Here is a 24,963-nt window from a genome sequence, read left to right on the forward strand (position 1 = left end):
GTGGTTTACACCACTCAAAAATATGAAATATTTCATTAGCTCACCCAGTACGGCTGGTTGGAGACTTCCAGCCATCACCAAAATCATTGTCATTCTGTGCCACTGTGCCGTCGGGCAAGGCCTTGTCATCTGCAGGGTCACCATTGAAGTTACCACACATGCCAACAACTCTGTTGCGGTGGTTTTGACCCACCCTGACCAACAGAGTGCTCCGGCCATCAAACTGGACAATCACATTGCTGGCATCAACCACTACATAAGATCCAGCACTTTCCACCTGAGCTAGACTGCCCACAGTGGCAGGGAGAGACACATCACTGTTGTTAACCTGGAATATAAGAGAGAAAGAGAATGAATATTATATAATTCACAACACCCCAATGTTGTGACTTTTCTGCCATCAGAGGAAAAACAAATCATCTAAAATACTAGGTTGACTTTGGTGCACTGACACAGCTGCAACTAATACAATTACAATTAATAATAAAGCTAAATTCAAAGCCCATTATTTATTAGCTGCATCTGCAGCTGTGTTGAAGTTTTGCCCATTAGATTGTAGCAGAATTAGATGGGTTGGATTAGTTCACCTTAACAATGCATTTACCTTCACTATCCTGTTGGCTCCAATCCTGACATGGGCTGTCTCTTGTTGATTTGACAGGTATATGTCCACTGCTGACACAAATGAAACGCGATTGCTGCCACGGTGATTGTTAGTCGCGACCACTCTGAACCCAGTTTCAGTGGCAATACGATTCACACTCTCACTGATGATGTAAGAGCATGTGCCCTGGAAATGAGCCAGTGCACCATCAAAGGTGACATAGTGGGGGTCCCCCCACACAGTGCAGGTCTGTGTCTGTCTCCGTGTCGGTGCTGTCTGTCTGGTTGTAGGAAGGCTAGGAACTGTGGTTGTAGGACGGCTAGGAACTGTGGTTGGAGGAAGGCTAGGAACTGTGGTTGTAGGAAGGCTAGGAACTGTGGTTGTAGGAAGGCTAGGAACTGTGGTTGGAGGAAGGCTAGGAACTGTGGTTGGAGGAAGGCTAGGAACTGTGGTTGTAGGAAGGCTAGGAACTGTGGTTGGAGGAAGGCTAGGAACTGTGGTTGTAGGACGGCTAGGAACTGTGGTTGTCGGAAGGCTAGGAACTGTGGTTGTAGGACGGCTAGGAACTGTGGTTGTAGGAAGGCTAGGAACTGTGGTTGGAGGAAGGCTAGGAACTGTGGTTGGAGGAAGGCTAGGAACTGTGGTTGTAGGAAGGCTAGGAACTGTGGTTGGAGGAAGGCTAGGAACTGTGGTTGTAGGACGGCTAGGAACTGTGGTTGGAGGACGGCTAGGAACTGTGGTTGTAGGAAGGCTAGGAACTGTGGTTGTAGGAAGGCTAGGAACTGTGGTTGTAAGAAGGCTAGGAACTGTGGTTGGAGGAAGGCTAGGAACTGTGGTTGTAGGAAGGCTAGGAACTGTGGTTGTAGGAAGGCTAGGAACTGTGGTTGTAGGATGGCTAGGAACTGTGGTTGTAGGAAGTCTAGGAACTGTGGTTGGAGGAAGGCTAGGAACTGTGGTTGTAGGAAGTCTAGGAACTGTGGTTGGAGGAAGGCTAGGAACGGGGGTTGTAGGAAGTCTAGGAACTGTGGTTGTAGGAAGGCTAGGAACTGTGGTTGTAGGAAGTCTAGGAACTGTGGTTGTAGGAAGTCTAGGAACTGTGGTTGTAGGACGGCTAGGAACTGTGGTTGGAGGAAGGCTAGGAACTGTGGTTGGAGGAAGGCTAGGAACTGTGGTTGTAGGAAGTCTAGGAACTGTGGTTGTAGGACGGATAGGAACTGTGGTTGTAGGACGGCTAGGAACTGTGGTTGGAGGAAGTCTAGGAACTGTGGTTGGAGGAAGGCTAGGAACTGTGGTTGGAGGACGGCTAGGAACTGTGTTTGGAGGAAGTCTAGGAACTGTGGTTGTAGGAAGGCTAGGAACTGTGGTTGTAGGAAGGCTAGGAACAAAGCAGCCCAGTTGGCCGTTTTTGATAGTGCACTCTTGCGTGGGGGTACAGGATACAGCAAAGCAACGCAGATCATTCGGGGCAAAGCATTCACATCGCTGGGAGCAACCGGGTGTCCAGAAAGTCTCCCCAGCCTGTAACGCGTAAGGGAAAGAGAGAAGCACACTGCACTCAGAAATCATGTTACAAATGGTGGTTTGTTGTTCTACCTGAGTTTGCTTTACTTCTGTTTCATATTGTCAGTGGTTCTTAAGTTGCCATGCTGTCAGACATGTTAATGTTTTTCCACTCTGCACCTGTACTGTAGGGTGTAGGCTCAGGCTGTACAGTAGGCCTACAAATTAATGCTGACTTATATGCTCATTATTCACTTACAAACTTTAGACAATCTATATTTCAACTTATTTTTCTTGCAGAAAATAGAACTGGTGAGTTAAAGTTGGAACATAATATTAATATTATATTTGAGGGATTGCATTGAGGGATTTTTGATTGAGACCTAGGCTAGAATGGAATGTATTAGTTTACTTAAGCAGAAGGGAGTTCCACCACGCCTCAAGCTGACTGGAAAGCAACTTACCCCAATGTAGAATCCATCGTACTGGCAGCCACATTGTTCCACAGGGACACACTGGCCTCCACTCCTGAGATAACCCTCATCACAGAAACAGCCTTCGGCACACACTTGCTCGCAGCTAGCATCGATGCTGCTGGCACATGTGTGCCCGCAGTCTGTGCCACAAAGCTCATAATGGCTGTTTGCTGGACAATCAAGCCCTGCAAGGGAGAAAGTAAGGAAGGCTTAGTTTATACAGTAGTGTAGGCACGTTTCATACTTCCTGTGAAGTAGGCTTGGCTTTTAAAGTACCAGTAACGAAAGCTTATTTATTGTTCTCTTTGATGGTATCTCAAATAAACCTTGTCTGACTACAGTACTGATATACTTTAAAGTAGTCTTGGCTGATAAAGTACTTCCAGAGGCTTGTTTATTCATCCGTCTGATGATATCTTAATAAGCCTGGTCTGACTGGATTTGTACTAATATACTGATATACAGTAGCCTGCCTTCCTAAACAGGCTGGTGAGGAAGGCAGGCTCTGTCGTGGGGACCTCACTGGAGGGGGTGGAGGAGTTAGCCATGGTGCATAAACTGGATACCATCATAGAGAATCCCTCCCACGGTCCCACCCCCTCCACCTAGATATAGTGGGGCATCTGAGCAAGTGAGGAAATAACAGATTCACTTCCCCAGGTTTGGCAGCTCCTTCATGCCAGTTGCTTTGAGGATTCACAACGAGACACACAATGGTCGCTCTCCAACAACACTTTTTGATGAATTGAAAATGGTGGGCCCTATTGTAAACAAGTGTAATGCTTTATGGTGTCGTCCACTCACTGTTAACAGTTATTGTATTGAGGTGTACTTGAAATGTACTGTAATTCTGCAAACTGTTAATCAATCAATCAATCAATCAATCAATCAATCAATCAATTTCCTACTCTTGACCATCTAAGTAGGCTTGGCTGATACAGTACTTCCAGTATAGAATCGTTGATAAAAACTTGTTTGACTGGGTGACTGGGCTTCCAGTAAAGAAGGTTGATTTATTCTTCTGTCTGATGGCATAATTCATAATCCTTGTCTGACTGCATTTTCTACTGATACTGATTTACAGAGCCGAGAACAATAGATTTGACCCAGATGTCTTGGGTGCCAGAGTGAACTTAACTTACCGCAGACAGTGTTCTGCCTCCAAGGGTAGATTCTAACATTGGCAGATTGACAGGCGCTGACGTAAGTCTGAATAGCTCTGCACAGCACATCTTGGCCTCTGCTCCCCGTAATGCACACATCAAACGCACAGTCATTGAAGTAAGGCGTTGGGTCCACCTCCCCGTGGCAGAAACTGAGGGGGCCCTCAGAGGCTCTAATCACCTCACATTGGGCCCTAGAGGGCGCCTCGTTGGCACAGCGCGGGCAGGACACGCCACACCCTTCACTGCAGGTGTTGTTGCTGGGCACCTTCCAGGCATTGCCAAACACAGTGGCAGAAGAGGCCACAAGTCCAGTGGCCGTGAGGAACTCGTCATTCTGGTTCCCGTTGAAGTTCCCACATAGTCCGCATGTTCTGCCACTATTTTTGAAATGAGTGAAAACAAATGGTTTTAATTATACTTTGTTTTTGTCTTGCAGACATTGATAGTGGTTTTGCAACAACATCAGATGTGAAAAAGTGTGAGCAGACAAACATTTATTATTATTATTATAATTATTATTATTATGCTGAATTCACACCAGCAGTGTCAACTACGGTGTAATTACGGTAAAATGCAATAAATTAAACAAGTCCAAGGTTATGAGTGACAGCCTGTCATGTCAATGTGTGTAGCAAATAATGAAAAGAAAGATTTGAACTAGCAGCTGTATAGTCTATGTGAAATTAAATATTATTATTACTTGCGCAAGCAGAGCGTGCAAGTAATGTTATCAGTCAGATGCTACGATGCGTATGTCCCTTAGCAGCATATGATATGACGTCATATGCTGGCACGAAGCAGACCGTGCAGGTATGTTTTCCGTCATGCTACGAAGCGTATGTCCCATGATGTGATGAAGATATGTACCAATGTCCCTTAGCAGCAAAATATATGACGTCATATGCTGGCACGGGACATACGGAAGCAGACCGTGCAGGTATGTTTTCCGCGTATGTCCCATGACGTGATGAAGATATGTACCAATGCCAGGGTATAATTGGTTTACGATGGTGACGCAATGATGATATGTTTCAGTGTCGGGTGGATTAAAGGGACATACGCATCAAACCACCTGAGTAACCACATTATACCACTAACCAACTCAGAAATTACATATACATACATATAGACATATACATATAGACATATGAGCATATGACGTGATGAATATATGTACCAATGCCATGGTATAATTGTTTATCGATGGTGACGGGTGGATTAAAGGTAATGCCCCTACATGTATGTAATCTGACACCACTGCCATAACAGGCATAAGTAATCATTACCATACTTCAAAATACTACTTTTTTTCCTCCAAAAGCAAGGTACGTAGCAAATAGCTAAACCTAATAATTCAATATTGCAAACGTTCTTTCACAGAGAGGCTGAGATCTGAAAGTTTGTAGCGGTCTACAGTACTTGCACGCTCTGCTTGCACACTAGTAGGCCTACTTGTGTGCAACAAGCAAGTAGGCACTCGACAGAGTGCAGTTCTAGTTATTATTATTTTTGTTTTTAAAGATTTGTTTTTTGGGGGCTTTTTATGCCTTTATTGAAAGGGAACAGTAGTCAGACAGGAAAGGGGGAGAGAGATGGGGAGTGACACGCGGCAAAGGCCGTCGGGCTCGGGAGTCGAACCTGCGGCACGCCGTCCGTCTGGTTTGGCAGCCTAGGTGCCTAGAGACGGTTGAGCTAACCATCCGGGCCTATGTGAAATTAAATATTGAGCAACTACATGACCTAGTTATTGGACCTAGGTTGGAAACAAACAAGCTGCAATAGAGCAGGTTACATCTCTATGTAAGGTGCAGGAACACTGCAACTGGAGCTGTCACTGCTCCCATAAAACTGGAGATTTATGTGGGCCTGTATATGTTGTTTACTTGTACTAGAGCGGTGCCATTTGGCACTGGACTACTTGGAACGATGCAAGTTGGAAATGCATGCCCCACCCCGTTATTATGTCTGTGTCCCTTTTATGCCCTTATATGGAGTTCTTTGTCAGTCATGCCCAAATATGGAGTCTATACAGATGTCAGAACACCATTTTGATGTCAGTACAGCTAGGCCAGCTCCATGTATGGAGCCTTGGCAGGGCCCCTGTCCAGAGTCTGGGCAGATCGTCAAGACCTTTCGTGGGTCTGACTGACTCAAGGCCGGCACTGCACTCCCTGTTGTGGTGTGGAACGCGTTACGTGTGTGTCAAATTTGGAGTCGGTGGGGCGAACGGTTCTCGAGTTACGTGGATTTATAGATAGATGTTGCTAACGCTTGCGAAATGCGAATACTTTTAGAGATTTGAAATGAATAGTTATTATTTAAAAATATAGCAAGACATTTAATTAACAGCAAAAATATACATGAAACATACCTATAGTTTGACGGTACAGAGATGGACACCCAAGTTGACCCATCATAGCTGACACTGAGCCCAAAGTCAGTATTGACAAATGTGCGATGTCCACTTAGATAGATAGACACACGACCACCATCCAAGAGAATAGGCAAGTTTCTAGACACGCCATTCACCTTAAAGGAAAGTTGAAATGATAATAATTTGATAAAAGTATATATTTTTTTGAAAATAACAATGTGCTTGTTTTTCCTAATGAGTTCTGTAATAGTACTAAACATTATGCAACAAGGCAATTACTGGTTCACATATGACTTACCTGCACCTCTCCACGTCTCCCCCTTGACATGTGCACCTGGTAGCCCCACACACTGACAAACACTTCAGCCGTGATGGAAACACTGGATCCTCGCCATGCCTCATTCTTGCCATCTACTTGAAACTGATGCAAACTGGTGTCATTGCACACGGTTGCCAGAACATAGCGACAGGTCCCCTGGAAGTCAAATGCTTTGCCATCAAAGGTGAGGTAGTGAGGGTCCCCGGAGGCAGAACAGGTGCCATGGGGACTTGGGTGGCAGCCATAGTCACCGTCGGTCACCCGGCAGGATTCCTGGGGAGCACAGGTTCTGGGCATACAGTGGACCGCGCCAGTGATGCCGTTACAGCTACAGTAGCTCTGACACTCCTCACCAGCCCAGAAGCTCTCACCAGCTTGCCGATAGCGGCCCTCATGCTGGCATCCACAGCCGATGGTTGGCACACACCGGTTGCCACTGAGGAGGAAGCCATCATCACACTGGCACCCTTCCTGGCACACGGTGGCACAGTAAAATGGGAAGGACAGACTGGGGCAGGAGGAAGGGCAGGAAGTGCCACACAGTTCATAGTGGCTGTTAGATGGACACGTTTGCACTGAAAAAGAGAAAAGCACTAAAGTCATGAAAATGATCAATATCAAATGAACAATATAGAGCTCTGAAAGGGCAAGAACAATGTTCTTACCACAGCCTGTGGTGTTCCTCCAGTCCCCTAAGGTGATGCCAGTTTGTTGGCACAGCAGTGCATAATCACGCAGAGCCTCGCACATAGCTACAGTTGGATCTCTGGCCTCCCTCATGTCCTCCACACACTCCTCTACATGGTCGCGTGGGTCCACCCTGGCCTGGCATACGGTGAATGGCCCACTTGTCAATGTCATTACGCCACAGTATTGAGTGGAATTGTAATTTGTTGTGTTGTTCTGATTCAGATGAGTCTGCCCGCTGCTTTCCACACAGTGTGCTGACAGAGAGCCGTCCCGCCAACTGTCACCAAAACTCTGAGAGCTGTTGACCAGAATGCCATTGGGTGTACGGAAGTCATCATGCTCATGACCGTTGTAGTTCCCACAGAGTCCACCGAGTGAACCGCTGTAGACACTGGGCACTGTGACACGCACCAAGTGAGGCCAGTCTGCTTGTATGACCACATCAAAAGAGGTGTGGATGATGATGGTGTGAACGTTGCTGTGGAAGATGCGGATTCGGTTGGACGCAGTGATAAATGGGAGTCCAATGACCTGACCATCAACCTAAGCAAAAAACAACATAAGAGGTTGAGCGTAAGGATTCACAGGGGGAATAAGACATTACTTAATCCAAGGGGGAAAAAAAGACAGATATTACAAGCCTGTTAATGTAATAATACAAAGCATTATATGTCTTGTTCTAAATCTAATTTTGCAACTGAAATACTCACCTTCACTCTGCTGCTACCTCCTATGTCAATAGACACCTGGGTCCCCTCAGCCTCAAATTTCAACAAGCGCTCAAAACCATCTCGGCCTCTAGGGACCTTCTCTGCTGTCACCGAGAAGTGAGGGTGCTGAGACAATCCCATTACCCTGGCGAGGGTCAACCGACAAGCTCCAGGATACTCATACGTCAGTCCATCAAATGTGCGATAGGATCTCGGTCCCTTCACCCAGCAAGTTTCATGGCTGTTAGATCTGCACCCCCGTTCTCCATCCTCCACTCTGCAAGACTCGAGTGGACCACATCCGTGAGAGTGGCAGGTCATGGAGCCATGACTGCAGCGACAGCTCCTCCCGCAGTCATTGTCCAGGATGATAGTTTGTCCGGACCTGTAGTAGCGGCCTTCAAACGAGCAGCCACACTGAGCAAGAGGGACACAGACACCACCGCTGAGGACGTGTCCTGAGTCGCAAATACAGCTCTCTTGAGAAGGAATGGGGCAATTCTGGGTTGAATTGGGGTTGACACAAGTCGCAGGGCACCCAGTGCCACGTGGCTCGAAGTGACTGTTGGATGGGCAGGGGATTTCTGGACAAATTAGGACATAAAAATTAATTTACATTGATATCATTGACATTTTGCCCCAAGGCAAAAACATTGCTGTGTGGTTTTGACATACAGTAAGTACTAGTAGTTCATACATACCACAGAAGCCGGGTTGCCTCCAGGTGTTCACCTGGATCCCATGCTGTTCACACTGTCTGGCATAAGTACTGAGGCCCTGGCACAGGATAGGCTGGTACCCTCCTCCTACACACAGATCATACACACAACTCTCCACAAATGTCTGTGGGGGAATCTGTCGATGGCAATTAGCGAAGGGTCCGGATGGGTTCTGCAGGATGCCGCAGTGTTCATTGTTGCTATAGAGATTTGTCTGAGCGAAGGTGCAGGCAGCACAGTTCAGGCCTCCGCATCGGGGTCCACAACCAGGATCGTCATCCCCTAACGCCTTCCAGCTATTAGCGAAGACAACATCAGAGCTCACAACCTGGCCTTGACGGGTCCGGAAGTCATCCTGGGCGCGGTTGTTGAAGTTGCCACAGAGGCCACAAGTGGCATTCTGGTAATCGTAGGGCACTTTGATCGTGACATAATGGTAGGCATCATAGGATACCAGCAAGCCAAAATCAGTGCTCACAACCACAGAAAATCCTGACTGGTAGACTTGGACGCTGTTGTTATGGAGGGAGAATGGTGTGGAAACGTAGCTTCCATTCACCTGCAGATTTATTAGCATAATTGTCAGACAAAATGCATTAATTGATTTTCAACTGAAAATATTTTTTTCAAATGAAAATCAGTTATTTTCTTCAAGCAAAAAAATAATACAATGGAGTACAGTATAAATTAGGCTTAACTAACCTTTGCCTCAGCACGGTGGCCCTTGACAAGCTCAATAACTTCATCATAAACAAACACTTTGACTAGTCGAGTCCATGCCACCCGGGTGCTGCCCCTGTTTTCATTCTTGCCCTCCACACGATAGTAGGGCAGACCTGCACGGCCACACTGCTCAGACAGGACATAAGTGCAGGTGCCCTGGAAGTGAAATACTTGACGATCAAAGGTGTAGTAGTGAGGATCGCCAGTGATGGTACAGGTGCGTCTCTGTACCGTCTGGCAGGAGAACTGGAAATGGTCACGACGGCAGATTTGGGAGAAGGAACAGGGTTGGTTTTGGCACTGCAGGCCCGCTGAGGTACAGGTGCATCTCTGATGGCAAGTGTTGTCACTCCAAAAGGAGTCACCCAACTGGACAGGGGAACCTTGAAAATAAATCAAAAGGACAGGATAAGGTCAATCAGGTTTTATAACATCAAACAACCAACTTGTATTGGGTAGATGGATAGTGTCCAAAGCTATTATTAAATCACTAAAGCAAATTAACAGTGGAATAGTTACATACCCTACATCACATTAACTATAACATTCACATTATATTACACAATACACATACTAATCATCAGTGTTGGAACCCACTGTGTATGTACAAAACAACTTAGTTACATGTAAGAACATTTAGGGACGGTGTGTTAAAAAAGCTTCCAGCTGTGTATACTGTATTAGCCTATTTCATATCAATATTCATTGATACTGTGTTTTTGGCAGTCAATCAGTTTTAAAAATCACACCCGTTTCCTGTGTCTTCTTGGAAACATTACGTAAGAATCCTGATTAATTCCCAGCTCCACCTGGCTTAGTGTATCCTTCAGCATGTCAAGACACTGCAGGTTAGTGCCTTGCATGGATGCCTCTGTTGTCAGTGTGTGAATGTGTGTTTAAATGTGTGAATATAAAGCACATTGTAAAGCCCCCTTAACCATTTACCAACAGAACTGTAAATTCTGTGAATGGCAATCTTAACGTAGCCTGTGATTGTATTTGTGTTGTCTTACCATTAAACGTACAGCCTCTAGATCCATGGTCAACACGAAAAGCTGTGGTTGAAGGAAGGCTAGGAACTGTGGTTGTAGGAAGGCTAGGAACTGTGGTTGTAGGACGGCTAGGAACTGTGGTTGTAGGACGGCTAGGAACTGTGGTTGGAGGAAGGCTAGGAACTGTGGTTGTAGGACGGCTAGGAACTGTGGTTGGAGGAAGGCTAGGAACTGTGGTTGTAGGAAGGCTAGGAACTGTGGTTGTAGGACGGCTAGGAACTGTGGTTGGAGGAAGGCTAGGAACTGTGGTTGTAGGACGGCTAGGAACTGTGGTTGGAGGAAGGCTAGGAACTGTGGTTGGAGGAAGGCTAGGAACTGTGGTTGTAGGAAGTCTAGGAACTGTGGTTGTAGGAAGTCTAGGAACTGTGGTTGTAGGACGGCTAGGAACTGTGGTTGGAGGAAGGCTAGGAACTGTGGTTGTAGGACGGCTAGGAACTGTGGTTGGAGGAAGGCTAGGAACTGTGGTTGTAGGAAGGCTAGGAACTGTGGTTGTAGGAAGTCTAGGAACTGTGGTTGGAGGAAGTCTAGGAACTGTGGTTGTAGGAAGGCTAGGAACTGTCGTTGTAGGAAGGCTAGGAACTGTGGTTGTAGGAAGGCTAGGAACTGTGGTTGTAGGACGGCTAGGAACTGTGGTTGTAGGACGGCTAGGAACTGTGGTTGGAGGAAGGCTAGGAACTGTGGTTGTAGGACGGCTAGGAACTGTGGTTGGAGGAAGGCTAGGAACTGTGGTTGTAGGAAGGCTAGGAACTGTGGTTGTAGGACGGCTAGGAACTGTGGTTGGAGGAAGGCTAGGAACTGTGGTTGTAGGACGGCTAGGAACTGTGGTTGGAGGAAGGCTAGGAACTGTGGTTGGAGGAAGGCTAGGAACTGTGGTTGTAGGAAGTCTAGGAACTGTGGTTGTAGGAAGTCTAGGAACTGTGGTTGTAGGACGGCTAGGAACTGTGGTTGGAGGAAGGCTAGGAACTGTGGTTGTAGGACGGCTAGGAACTGTGGTTGGAGGAAGGCTAGGAACTGTGGTTGTAGGAAGGCTAGGAACTGTGGTTGTAGGAAGTCTAGGAACTGTGGTTGGAGGAAGTCTAGGAACTGTGGTTGTAGGAAGGCTAGGAACTGTCGTTGTAGGAAGGCTAGGAACTGTGGTTGTAGGAAGGCTAGGAACTGTGGTTGTAGGACGGCTAGGAACTGTGGTTGTAGGAAGTATAGGAACTGTGGTTGGAGGAAGTCTAGGAACTGTGGTTGGAGGAAGGCTAGGAACTGTGGTTGGAGGAAGTCTAGGAACTGTGGTTGTAGGAAGGCTAGGAACTGTGGTTGGAGGAAGTCTAGGAACTGTGGTTGTAGGAAGGCTAGGAACTGTGGTTCTAGGAAGGTTAGGAACTGTGGTTGTAGGAAGGCTAGGAACTGTGGTTGTAGGACGGCTAGGAACTGTGGTTGGAGGAAGTCTAGGAACTGTGGTTGGAGGAAGGCTAGGAACTGTGGTTGGAGGAAGGCTAGGAACTGTGGTTGTAGGAAGGCTAGGAACTGTGTTTGGAGGAAGTCTAGGAACTGTGGTTGTAGGAAGGCTAGGAACTGTGGTTGTAGGACGGCTAGGAACTGTGGTTGTAGGAAGTATAGGAACTGTGGTTGGAGGAAGTCTAGGAACTGTGGTTGGAGGAAGGCTAGGAACTGTGGTTGGAGGAAGTCTAGGAACTGTGGTTGTAGGAAGGCTAGGAACTGTGGTTGGAGGAAGTCTAGGAACTGTGGTTGTAGGAAGGCTAGGAACTGTGGTTCTAGGAAGGTTAGGAACTGTGGTTGTAGGAAGGCTAGGAACTGTGGTTGTAGGACGGCTAGGAACTGTGGTTGGAGGAAGTCTAGGAACTGTGGTTGGAGGAAGGCTAGGAACTGTGGTTGGAGGAAGGCTAGGAACTGTGGTTGTAGGAAGGCTAGGAACTGTGTTTGGAGGAAGTCTAGGAACTGTGGTTGTAGGAAGGCTAGGAACTGTGGTTGTAGGAAGGCTAGGAACAAAGCAGCCCAGTTGGCCGTTTTTGATAGTGCACTCTTGCGTGGGGGTACAGGATACAGCAGAGCAACGCAGATCATTCGGGGCAAAGCATTCACATCGCTGGGAGCAACCGGGTGTCCAGAAAGTCTCCCCAGCCTGTAACGCGTAAGGGAAAGAGAGAAGCACACTGCATTCAGAAATCATGTTACACATGGTGGTTTGTTGTTCTACCTGAGTTTGCTTTACTTCTGTTTCATATTGTCAGTGGTTCTTAAGTTGCCATGCTGTCAGACATGTTAATGTTTTTCCACTCTGCACCTGTACTGTAGGGTGTAGGCTCAGGCTGTACAGTAGGCCTACAAATTAATGCTGACTTATATGCTCATTATTCACTTACAAACTTTAGACAATCTATATTTCAACTTATTTTTCTTGCACAAAATAGAACTGGTGAGTTAAAGTTGGAACATAATATTAATATTATATTGAGGGATTGCATTGAGGGATTTTTGATTGAGACCTAGGCTAGAATGGAATGTATTAGTTTACTTAAGCAGAAGGGAGTTCCACCACGCCTCAAGCTGACTGGAAAGCAACTTACCCCAATGTAGAATCCATCGTACTGGCAGCCACATTGTTCCACAGGGACACACTGGCCTCCACTCCTGAGATAACCCTCATCACAGAAACAGCCTTCGGCACACACTTGCTCGCAGCTAGCATCGATGCTGCTGGCACATGTGTGCCCGCAGTCTGTTCCACAAAGCTCATAATGGCTGTTTGCTGGACAATCAAGCCCTGCAAGGGAGAAAGTAAGAAAGGCTTAGTTTATACAGTAGCGTAGGCACGTTTCATACTTCCTGTGAAGTAGGCTTGGCTTTTAAAGTACCAGTAACGAAAGCTTGTTTATTGTTCTCTTTGATGGTATCTCAAATAAACCTTGTCTGACTACAGTACTGATATACTATAAAGTAGTCTTGGCTGATAAAGTACTTCCAGTAAAGGAGGCTTGTTTATTCATCCGTCTGATGATATCTTAATAATCCTGGTCTGACTGGATTTGTACTAATATACTGATATACAGTAGCCTGCCTTCCTAAACAGGCTGGTGAGGAAGGCAGGCTCTGTCGTGGGGACCTCACTGGAGGGGGTGGAGGAGTTAGCCATGGTGCATAAACTGGATACCATCATAGAGAATCCCTCCCATGGTCCCACCCCCTCCACCTAGATATAGTGGGGCATCTGAGCAAGTGAGGAAATAACAGATTCACTTCCCCAGGTTTGGCAGCTCCTTCATGCCAGTTGCTTTGAGGATTCACAACGAGACACACAATGGTCGCTCTCCAACAACACTTTTTGATTAATTGAAAATGGTGGGCCCTATTGTAATCAAGTGTAATGCTTTATGGTGTCGTCCACTCACTGTTAACAGTTATTGTATTGAGGTGTACTTGAAATGTACTGTAATTCTGCGAACTGTTAATCAATCAATCAATCAATCAATCAATCAATCAATCAATTTCCTACTCTTGACCATCTAAGTAGGCTTTGCTGATACAGTACTTCCAGTATAGAATCGTTGATAAAAACTTGTTTGACTGGGTGACTGGGCTTCCAGTAAAGAAGGTTGATATATTCTTCTGTCTGATGGCATAATTCATAATCCTTGTCTGACTGCATTTTCTACTGATACACTGATACTGATTTACAGAGCCGAGAACAATAGATTTGACCCAGATGTCTTGGGTGCCAGAGTGAACTTAACTTACCGCAGACAGTGTTCTGCCTCCAAGGGTAGATTCTAACATTGGCAGATTGACAGGCGCTGACGTAAGTCTGAATAGCTCTGCACAGCACATCTTGGCCTCTGCTCCCCGTAATGCACACATCAAATACACAGTCATTGAAGTAAGGCGTTGGGTCCACCTCCCCGTGGCAGAAACTGAGGGGGCCCTCAGAGGCTCTAATCACCTCACATTGGGCCCTAGAGGGCGCCTCGTTGGCACAGCGCGGGCAGGACGCGCCACACCCTTCACTGCAGGTGTTGTTGCTGGGCACCTTCCAGGCATTGCCAAACACAGTGGCAGAAGAGGCCACAAGTCCAGCAGCCGTGAGGAACTCGTCATTCTGGTTCCCGTTGAAGTTCCCACATAGTCCGCATGTTCTGCCACTATTTTTGAAATGAGTGAAAACAAAAGGTTTTAATTATACTTTGTTTTTGTCTTGCAGACATTGATAGTGGTTTTGCAACAACATCAGATGTGAAAAAGTGTGAGCAGACAAACATTTATTATTATTATTATAATTATTATTATTATGCTGAATTCACACCAGCAGTGTCAACTACGGTGTAATTATGGTAAAATGCAATACATTAAACAAGTCCAAGGTTATGAGTGACAGCCTGTCATGTCAATGTGTGTAGCAAATAATGAAAAGAAAGATTTGAACTAGCAGCTGTATAGTCTATGTGAAATTAAATATTATTATTACTTGCGCAAGCAGAGCGTGCAAGTAATGTTATCAGTCAGGTGCTACGATGTCCCTTAGCAGCATATGATATGACGTCATATGCTGGCACGAAGCAGACCATGCGGTATGTTTTCCGTCAGGCTATTGGAATATATGTACCAATGCCAGGGTATAATTGGTTATCGATGGTGAAGTAACGATGACATGTTTCAGTGTCTGGTGGACTAAAGGTAATGCCCCTTACATGTAGGTAATCTGACACCACTGCCATAACAGGCATAAGTAACCATTACCATACTTCAAAATACTACTCTTTTTTCCTCCAAAAGCAAGGTACGTAGCAAATAGCTAAACCTAATAATTCAATATTGCAAACGTTCTTTCACAGAGAGGCTGAGATTTGAAAGTTTGTAGCGGTCTACAGTACTTGCACGCTCTGCTTGCGCACTAGTAGGCCATTTATGACACGCGGCAAAGGCCGTCGGGCTCGGGAGTCGAACCCGCGGCACGCCGTCCGTCTGGTTTGGCAGCCTAGGTGCCCAGATGGTTGAGCTAACCATCCGGGCCTATGTGAAATTAAATATTGAGCAACTACATGACCTAGTTATTGGACCTAGGTTGGAAACAAACAAGCTGCAATAGACAGGAGCAGGTTACGTCTCTATGTGAGGTGCAGGAACACTGCAACTGGAGCTGTCACTGCTCCCACAAAACTGGAGATTTATGTGGGCCTGTATATGTTGTTTACTTGTACTAGAGCGGTGCCCATTTGGCACTGGCCTACTTGGAACGATGCAAGTTGGAAATGCATGCCCCACCCCGTTATTATGTCTGTGTCCCTTTTATGCCCTTATATGGAGTTCTTTGTCAGTCATGCCCAAATATGGAGTCTATACAGATGTCAGAACACCATTTTGATGTCAGTACAGCTAGGCCAGCTCCATGTATGGAGCCTTGGCAGGGCCCCTGTCCAGAGTCTGGGCAGATCGTCAAGGCCTTTCGTGGGTCTGACCGGCACTGCACTCCCTGTTGTGGTGTGGAACGCGTTACGTGTGTGTCGAATTTGGAGTCGGTGGGGCGAACGGTTCTCGAGTTACGTGGATTTATAGATAGATGTTGCTAACGCTTGCGAAATGCGAATACTTTGAGATTTGAAATGAATAGTTATGATTTAAAAATAGAGCAAGACATTTAATTAACAGCAAAAATATACATGAAACATACCTATAGTTTGACGGTACAGAGATGGACACCCAAGTTGACCCATCATAGCTGACACTGAGCCCAAAGTCAGTATTGACAAATGTGCGATGTCCACTTAGATAGATAGACACACGACCACCATCCAAGAGAATAGGCAAGTTTCTAGACACGCCATTCACCTTGAAAGTTGAAATGATAATAATTTGATAAAAGCATATATTTTTTTGAAAATAACAATGTGCTTGTTTTTCCTAATGAGTTCTGTAATAGTACTAAACATTATGCAACAAGGCAATTACTGGTTCACACATGACTTACCTGCACCTCTCCACGTCTCCCCCTTGACATGTGCACCTGGTAGCCCCACACACTGACAAACACTTCAGCTGTGATGGAAACACTGGATCCTCGCCATGCCTCATTCTTGGCATCTACTTGAAACTGATGCAAACTGGTGTCATTGCACACGGTCGCCAGAACATAGCGACAGGTCCCCTGGAAGTCAAATGCTTTGCCATCAAAGGTGAGGTAGTGAGGGTCCCCGGAGGCAGAACAGGTGCCATGGGGACTTGGGTGGCAGCCATAGTCACCGTCGGTCACCCGGCAGGATTCCTGGGTAGCACAGGTTCTGGGCGTACAGTGGACCGCGGCAGTGGTTCCGTTACAGCTACAGTAGCTCTGACACTCCTCACCAGCCCAGAAGCTCTCACCAGCTTGCCGATAGCGGCCCTCATGCTGGCATCCACAGCCGATGGTTGGCACACACCGGTTGCCACTGAAGAGGAAGCCATCATCACACTGGCACCCTTCCTGGCACACGGTGGCACAGTAAAATGGGAAGGACAGACTGGGGCAGGAGGAAGGGCAGGAAGTGCCACACAGTTCATAGTGGCTGTTAGATGGACACGTTTGCACTGGAAAAGGAGAAAAGCACAAAGGTCATGAACATGATCAATATCAAATGAACAATGCATTTGAAAGGGCAAGAACAATGTTCTTACCACAGCCTGTGGTGTTCCTCCAGTCCCCTAAAGTGATGGCAGTTTGTTGGCACAGCAGTGCATAATCACGCAGAGCCTCGCACATAGCTACAGTTGGATTCCTTGCCTCCCTCATGTCCTCCACACACTCCTCTACATGGTCGCGTGGGTCCACCCTGGCCTGGCATACGGCGAATGGCCCACTTGTCAATGTCATTACGCCACAATATTGAGTGGAATTGTAATTTGTTGTGTTGTTCTGATTCGGACGAGTCTGCCCGCCGCTTTCCACACAGTGTGCTGACAGAGAGCCGTCCCGCCAACTGTCACCAAAACTCTGAGAGCTGTTGACCAGAATGCCATTGGGTGTACGGAAGTCATCATGCTCATGACCGTTGTAGTTCCCACAGAGTCCACCGAGTGAACCGCTGTAGACACTGGGCACTGTGACACGCACCAAGTGAGGCCAGTCTGCTTGTATGACCACATCAAAAGAGGTGTGGATGATGATGGTGTGAACGTTGCTGTGGAAGATGCGGATTCGGTTGGACGCAGTGATAAATGGGAGTCCAATGACCTGACCATCAACCTAAGCAAAAAACAACATAAGAGGTTGAGCGTAAGGATTCACAGGGGGAATAAGACATTACTTAATCCAAGGGGGAAAAAAAGACAGATATTACAAGCCTGTTAATGTAATAATACAAAGCATTATATGTCTTGTTCTAAATCTAATTTTGCAACTGAAATACTCACCTTCACTCTGCTGCTACCTCCTATGTCAATAGACACCTGGGTCCCCTCAGCCTCAAATTTCAACAAGCGCTCAAAACCATCTCGGCCTCTAGGGACCTTCTCTGCTGTCACCGAGAAGTGAGGGTGCTGGGACAATCCCATTACCCTGGCGAGGGTCAACCGACAAGCTCCAGGATACTCATACGTCAGTCCATCAAATGTGCGATAGGATCTCGGTCCCTTCACCCAGCAAGTTTCATGGCTGTTAGATCTGCACCCCCGTTCTCCATCCTCCACTCTGCAAGACTCGAGTGGACCACATCCGTGAGAGTGGCAGGTCATGGAGCCATGCCTGCAGCGACAGCTCCTCCCGCAGTCATTGTCCAGGATGATAGTTTGTCCGGACCTGTAGTAGCGGCCTTCAAACGAGCATCCACACTGAGCAAGAGGGACACAGACACCACCGCTGAGGACGTGTCCTGAGTCGCAAATACAGCTCTCTTGAGAAGGAATGGGGCAATTCTGGGTTGAATTGGGGTTGACACAAGTCGCAGGGCACCCAGTGCCGCGTGGCTCGAAGTGACTGTTGGATGGGCAGGGGATTTCTGGACAAATTAAGACATAAAAATTAATTTACATTGATATCATTGACATTTTGCCCCAAGGAAAAAACATTGCTGTGTGGTTTTGACATACAGTAAGTACTAGTAGTTCATACATACCACAGAAGCTGGGTTGCCTCCAGGTGTTCACCTGGATCCCATGCTGTTCACACTGTCTGGCATAAGTACTGAGGCCCTGGCACAGGATAGGCTGGTACCCTCCTCCTACACACAGATCATACACACAACTCTCCACATATGTCTGTGGGGGAATCTGTTGATGGCAATTAGCGAAGGGTCCGGATGGGTTCTGCAGGATGCCGCAGTGTTCATTGTTGCTATAGAGATTTGTCTGAGCGAAGGTGCAGGCAGCACAGTTCAGGCCTCCGCATCGGGGTCCACAACCAGGATCGTCATCCCCTAACGCCTTCCAGCTATTAGCGAAGACAACATCAGAGCTCACAACCTGGCCTTGACGGGTCCGGAAGTCATCCTGGGCGTGGTGGTTGAAGTTGCCACAGAGGCCACAAGTGGCATTCTGGTAATCGTAGGGCACTTTGATCGTGACATAATGGTAGGCATCATAGGATACCAGCAAGCCAAAATCAGTGCTCACAACCACAGAAAATCCTGACTGGTAGACTTGGACGCTGTTGTTATGGAGGGAGAATGGTGTGGCAACGTAGCTTCCATTCACCTGCAGATTAATTAATAAAAATATGTTTTTCAAATGAAAATCAGTTATTTTCTTCAAGCAACAAAATAATACAATGGAGTACAGTATAAATTAGGCTTAACTAACCTTTGCCTCAGCACGGTGGCCCTTGACAAGCTCAATAACTTCATCATAAACAAACACTTTGACTAGTCGAGTCCATGCCACCCGGGTGCTGCCCCTGTTTTCATTCTTGCCCTCCACACGATAGTAGGGCAGACCTGCACGGCCACACTGCTCAGACAGGACATAAGTGCAGGTGCCCTGGAAGTGAAATACTTGACGATCAAAGGTGTAGTAGTGAGGATCGCCAGTGATGGTACAGGTGCGTCTCTGTACCGTCTGGCAGGAGAACTGGAAATGGTCACGACGGCAGATTTGGGAGAAGGAACAGGGATGGTTTTGGCACTGCAGGCCCACTGAGGTACAGGTGCATCTCTGATGGCAAGTGTTGTCACTCCAAAAGGAGTCACCCAACTGGACAGGGGAACCTTGAAAATGAATCAAAAGGACAGGATAAGGTCAATCAGGTTTTATAACATCAAACAACCAACTTGTATTGGGTAGATGGATAGTGTCCAAAGCTATTATTAAATCACTAAAGCAAATTAACAGTGGAATAGTTACATACCCTACATCACATTAACTATAACATTCACATTATATTACACAATACAGATACTAATCATCAGTGTTGGAACCCACTGTGTATGTACAAAACAACTTAGTTACATGTAAGAACATTTAGGGACGGTGTGTTAAAAAAGCTTCCAGCTGTGTATACTGTATTAGCCTATTTCATATGGCAGTTGGCAGTTTAATTCCCAGCTCCACCTGGCTTAGTGTTGAAGTATCCTTGCATGTCAAGACACTGCAGGTTAGTGCCTTGCATGGATGCCTCGGTTGTCAGTGTGTGAATGTGTGTTTAAATGTGTGAATATAAAGCACATTGTAAAGCCCCCTTAACCATTTACCAACAGAACTGTGTATTCTGTGAATGGCAATCTTACTGCTTTCAGATTTGGGCAGAACGTAGCCTGTGATTGTATTTGTGTTGTCTTACCATTAAACGTACAGCCTCTAGATCCATGGTCAACACGAAAAGCCCAACGACCAGCGACGCCAACATTACTGCCGTTACGTAAATTTGAGTAGCTGTCATTGCCATTGGCATAGGATGATCCAGGAATGGTGAAATGGTGTGTGGAGTTAATCGTGTCATAGCCAGCCTGGGAATTCACATACACATTTTAATTGGTTGAAGTTTTGTACAGGTGAATATTATCACTATTGTGCCCACAGATTCTGAACTATGCACTCGTGTGTTGCTGACAGCAGCTGTGAAAGCAGAAATCAAAAAATAAATTAAAATATTTTCTTTATTGTTCTACCTGTATATTCCAACGAGTTGAGGCTAAAGTTCCATAATTCATCAGTACAAATGAGTACTGATTTGCAGAGATCAACACCGCTTGGAATGTTGTGCGCTGAAAAAAGAAAAGAAAAGGATAAATACCATTTCTCATATTGTGTTAAGTAAATTTGTAATTTGTCATTCATTTGTACTTTACCATTAAATCTGCCCAGATTATGATTGGTGTGTGTGTGTGTGTGTGTGTGTGCGTGTGTGCGTGCGTGCGTGCGTGCATGCGTGGCTGCGCCTGCGTGCGCCTGTGCGTGTGTGTGTCCGACACACCGAACACAGGGCGGGTTGTCCATCCAGGGCCCACAAACTTTGGAAGTCATTCAATTGGAATAATTGAATGGGTATGAGTTAGCCATGGGGCTTCTATGTTGAGTTGCGTCACGATCCAAGGAATCCAGGGATTCATTTGTGGATTATGACCTCAAGAGTATAGTGAGCTGTTATAGCGCCACTATGAGGCCGATTTGGAAGATTTGGGGTTCTTCCTTGGCCGAGTGTGTGTGCAAAGTTTCAGGGCAATCAGGCTGGCAGTGCTGGCAGTGCTGCAGATTATCTGGTCACAGACACACTTGGATGGACACATGCGGACGGACAGGAGTGAAATTAACATATTCTCCGGCCTTCAGCCGTATCGCCTGTTGGAGACAACAACAACAACAACAACAATAATAATAAAATACGTACATCTCCTGATCTGGGCCAGTATGCCACCTCGTACCATGTGGCAACAAACACCAAACGGACAGAGAAACGCAGGCCTGGGAAGTATCGATTCACATCTTGTGTAGCCTGATTAAGGATACTGCCATTGGTGTATTGGTTATATGTGATTTCCCCATTTGCTCTGTTGTCCAAATCTGACCAGAATGGAGCAATTAGATCCCTCCTCCCATACGGGAAACTTCGAGGGCTCCAAGAATGCCAAGGATTATTAAAGGTAAGGTGTCCATTGTGGTTGACCTAACAAACAAATTAGTGGATAAAACAAACATTACAAACAAATATTTGACAGATCATAGACACATCCTTTTAAACAAACTATATTTTATATATATATATTTTACACTCTCATAAGTTGGACAAAGAAAGAGAAGAGGCCGCACAGCTTGTATAGTCACGATGCTATAGAAACATTTATTGAACCGATGTTTCGGCAAACAGGATGCCTTCTTCAGTTTGTATGACACGAAAGGGGTAAAACTACTGATTATAAAGGGAGTGTCCTCAATCTGGCCAACACCCAAAGTGGTGTTTGTTGCCAGCAAATTGGTTGCTGGCAACAATGAAAAATGTCTCCTGCAGTCAGCACCTCCCCATTACTGGTGTGCGCTCCTACCTTTTTGTTTGTTCTAACACTCATAAGTTAACACAAGTGTGTGCAGTGTATTGACTATACTGACTACAATCATTCAAATCACATAATCACTGCATTTAATGGCTTTATTTAATCTTGTATTGTATGTTTTTCCAACCCAATTCTAGTAGGCTACAGGATTGTATTTGCTAATCAGCTGTAATAATTGTATACACAAAGAAAACATACAAAGAAAACATACAAAGAATATAACATTGCAAATGTAATATATTGTACGTACGTATATCTGATTATATCTATGTCCAAAGTAGACAAAAGTTTGTTGTAGGGCTATGACAGAAGAGCTCCCATCAAGTGCTCGGTGGAGTGTGGTTCCATTTCTATCATAGAGGGGTAGGCCTACTAGGTAGCACAAATGGAGGTGATATCACAATTAGGCTAACGCAGGCACACAGAGAAGGTCATGACTTGCCTTAAAAGTGTGTGAAAGTGGTTAATTGGTGTGTAGATTGTACATTACACTTGCCCCTACACTGTACATTTATATGTAATGATTACCTACACCGTAAAATTATGGGTGTTTATTTAACTCTGAGTGTATACAAATTGAACGAAATCTACCAGTAAGGGGTCTATTTGGTTCCTTTTGTACATGCTCAGAATTAAATTAAATTAACACTTTGTACAGTATACAATATACCACATGCCTGTATCATTGTCCATTATCCATATTATTGTTGATTCTTGGTACACCTCAGTATTATGCCCTTTTTACCAATTTTTACACATGATATTTATGCATATATTTATATCTGCAATACATATTCATACCATATGCTAACCCAGGCCAGTCGAAGTGCTCTATTATCTAGCTATTTTATCGAAAGGCCATGATTATTTTTGAAACATTACTGTTTGATTCCCTTCATGTATATGTCTTAATATGTTATCCTGTACATAGTTCTTCTGGTATATAGATTTCAACTTACCAGATGCCACCATACCTTTAAAGTAAAGAAATAAATGAATTATTTAAAAGTAAATACACCAATAATCACAGAATTGAGTTATAGTTTACATTTCCAGAACAGTCAATAATGTACTTACCGGTACTTATTATCCCTAAAAGCAACACAGGCAACATGATTGGCAGAATTCCAGCTTTTTCACCAGCCTGTTCAGAACATAAGTGGTCAAATTATTTGAATAAATATTTGTGTTAGTATAGATCTAATGGTAACCGGAATGCTCGCCTTAAACCACACACGCCCTAATTATTTTTCCGCCGACCGCACATTGACTGATCGTGGGGTGGTTATTGTATTCTTAGCCTGTAGCCTATTTGTGTTACTGAGGATAAGGTTAGAAATAGGGTTAGTTTCTGGTATAAGATGTAATAGACTAAGTCAGTCAGGGGTCTTCAACATTTATCTCGTCAAGGACGCTATGTTTAACTTTTGTTTTCTTTTTGAGAAGACTTCCACATGCCACCTGATCTGAGGCTTTCAAAGCTAGCTCAGCATATTTAGGTGATTGTGATTGAGATTTGAGATTTTACGGTATAAATTTGTTCATCTTTACTGATGATAGTACTGTCAAATCTATGAAAGCCATCAATGCTGCAGGAGGCAACCCATAGGCACAAAGGTAGTAGGCCAGTCCAAGGTTGTTCAAGGTTTTTTATAACTTGCCCAAATGTGCCCAATATTTGGGCACATTTGGGCAAGTGGCTTTGGCCGTTTTTAGCCCAAGTGATTTTCTTTTTGTTAAAATACGTGTTAAATAGACTATTCTGATAAGAATCATCGCTATAGAGTTGTACATGTTCACTAACAGGGGTCTCTCCTATCTGTCCTGCTCTTTAGTTAACAGAAAATGCATGCAATGTACCAATTTCATCCAATCAGGAGAGAAAACTCATACGGGATGCAGGATTAACAAGTGAAATTGGAAGTGATGACTCAAAGAAATAAAATTGAAACTGATAAATGGGTATCCTCTCCTGATTGGCAGAAATGTGCAGCTCACCTGAAAAGACTGAACAAACACTCTATAGCAATGATTACAATCAGTTTTAACAAAACCCTTTTTGTTTTAACTCAAATATATCTCATACCCTATAGGCCAGTCAATCTAAGCTAAAAAAAGGGCCTGACTCAAAAGAAATTGCAATAGTAATCGTACAAGGTTTTTTATGATCCTTAGGGTCATCCAAATAACATATTAAAAATTGAGAATTTTATAAATTTTGGATCATGGTAAATTCAGGGGTTGAAAGTTGGAGTACCATTAAGAAAGGGGGGGGGGGATCTAATTTTAATTATGCTTTAAGAAGCATGTAATCATTACATGCTTCTTAAAGCATAATTAAAATTAGATTTAGATTAGATTTTGACACATTACATTGTAATGTGTCAAACTAGGGTGTTTTCATGATTCTGAATCCATTCCTAGAATTAGTTTTGCACAAAGAACACTCCTTCATGGGCTAAACACAGCCATAGCCACTTGCCCAAATGTTGGGCACATTTGGGCAAGTCATAAAAAACCTTGAACAACCTTGGACTGGCCTACTATACCTTTGTGCCTGTGGGTTGCCTCCTGCAGCATTGATGGCTTTCATAGATTTGACAGTACTTTCAGTACGTTCAGTAAAGATGAACAAATGTACAACAATACATAATAATAATAATAATAATAATAATAATAATAATAATAATAATAATAACAATAATAATAATAATAATAATAATTACTAACACTTGCTACAAGAACAACAAGAATGCATACATTAATTCGTTTTTCTCAGGCTAATAGATAACAGAGCAGTCACCTGTATTGTGTTTGAGTCAGCAGTCTTGGAACCACTGAGCTGACAGCTCACAGGGCATTTTATAATGGCAGGTGGAATGCTATACAGTCCTACAAACATCTTGCTAAACCAGTCAAAAAGAATTCATTCCAGATCCTCATCATGATCGGAAACCAAAAGCTCATATTCAATTCCCGTAAAGGCTTAAAAAAAATTCCAGTTCAAAATATTCAAAATGATCACTCACTGACTCATCCCAGGGTCCTAGGGGTCTCTTCATAATAATTCCAAATCAAACTGATTGTGTCCATAATATGGACTCCATATACATCATGCAAATCAAACTGATTGTGTCCATAATATGGACTCCATATACATCATGCAAATCAAACTGA

General features: G+C 44.9%; 1 protein-coding gene across 1 annotated transcript in view; it reads right to left on the bottom strand.

Moving 5' to 3' along the window:
* The window catches only part of LOC306915071 (IgGFc-binding protein-like), a gene marked incomplete at its 5' end in the record, with an annotated part of 95,271 nt that overhangs the window by 39,929 nt on the left and 30,379 nt on the right, over positions 1–24,963 (bottom strand). The window contains 25 exons of the mRNA XM_079492316.1: positions 45–328; positions 1,988–2,122; positions 2,569–2,765; positions 3,723–4,123; positions 6,118–6,275; positions 6,419–7,014; positions 7,105–7,672; positions 7,840–8,423; positions 8,541–9,117; positions 9,261–9,664; positions 10,295–10,336; positions 11,682–11,688; positions 12,303–12,464; positions 12,910–13,106; positions 14,078–14,478; positions 16,005–16,162; positions 16,302–16,897; positions 16,985–17,552; positions 17,720–18,303; positions 18,421–18,997; positions 19,103–19,506; positions 20,079–20,244; positions 20,407–20,502; positions 21,126–21,401; positions 22,037–22,158. Coding sequence (XP_079348442.1) covers positions 45–328; positions 1,988–2,122; positions 2,569–2,765; positions 3,723–4,123; positions 6,118–6,275; positions 6,419–7,014; positions 7,105–7,672; positions 7,840–8,423; positions 8,541–9,117; positions 9,261–9,664; positions 10,295–10,336; positions 11,682–11,688; positions 12,303–12,464; positions 12,910–13,106; positions 14,078–14,478; positions 16,005–16,162; positions 16,302–16,897; positions 16,985–17,552; positions 17,720–18,303; positions 18,421–18,997; positions 19,103–19,506; positions 20,079–20,244; positions 20,407–20,502; positions 21,126–21,401; positions 22,037–22,158 — 8,260 coding nt within the window. The remainder of the gene's footprint in view (positions 1–44; positions 329–1,987; positions 2,123–2,568; positions 2,766–3,722; positions 4,124–6,117; positions 6,276–6,418; positions 7,015–7,104; positions 7,673–7,839; positions 8,424–8,540; positions 9,118–9,260; positions 9,665–10,294; positions 10,337–11,681; positions 11,689–12,302; positions 12,465–12,909; positions 13,107–14,077; positions 14,479–16,004; positions 16,163–16,301; positions 16,898–16,984; positions 17,553–17,719; positions 18,304–18,420; positions 18,998–19,102; positions 19,507–20,078; positions 20,245–20,406; positions 20,503–21,125; positions 21,402–22,036; positions 22,159–24,963) is intronic.

This window comes from Electrona antarctica (genome assembly GCF_951216825.1).
Source record: "Electrona antarctica genome assembly, chromosome: 22".
NCBI lineage: Eukaryota > Metazoa > Chordata > Actinopteri > Myctophiformes > Myctophidae > Electrona > Electrona antarctica.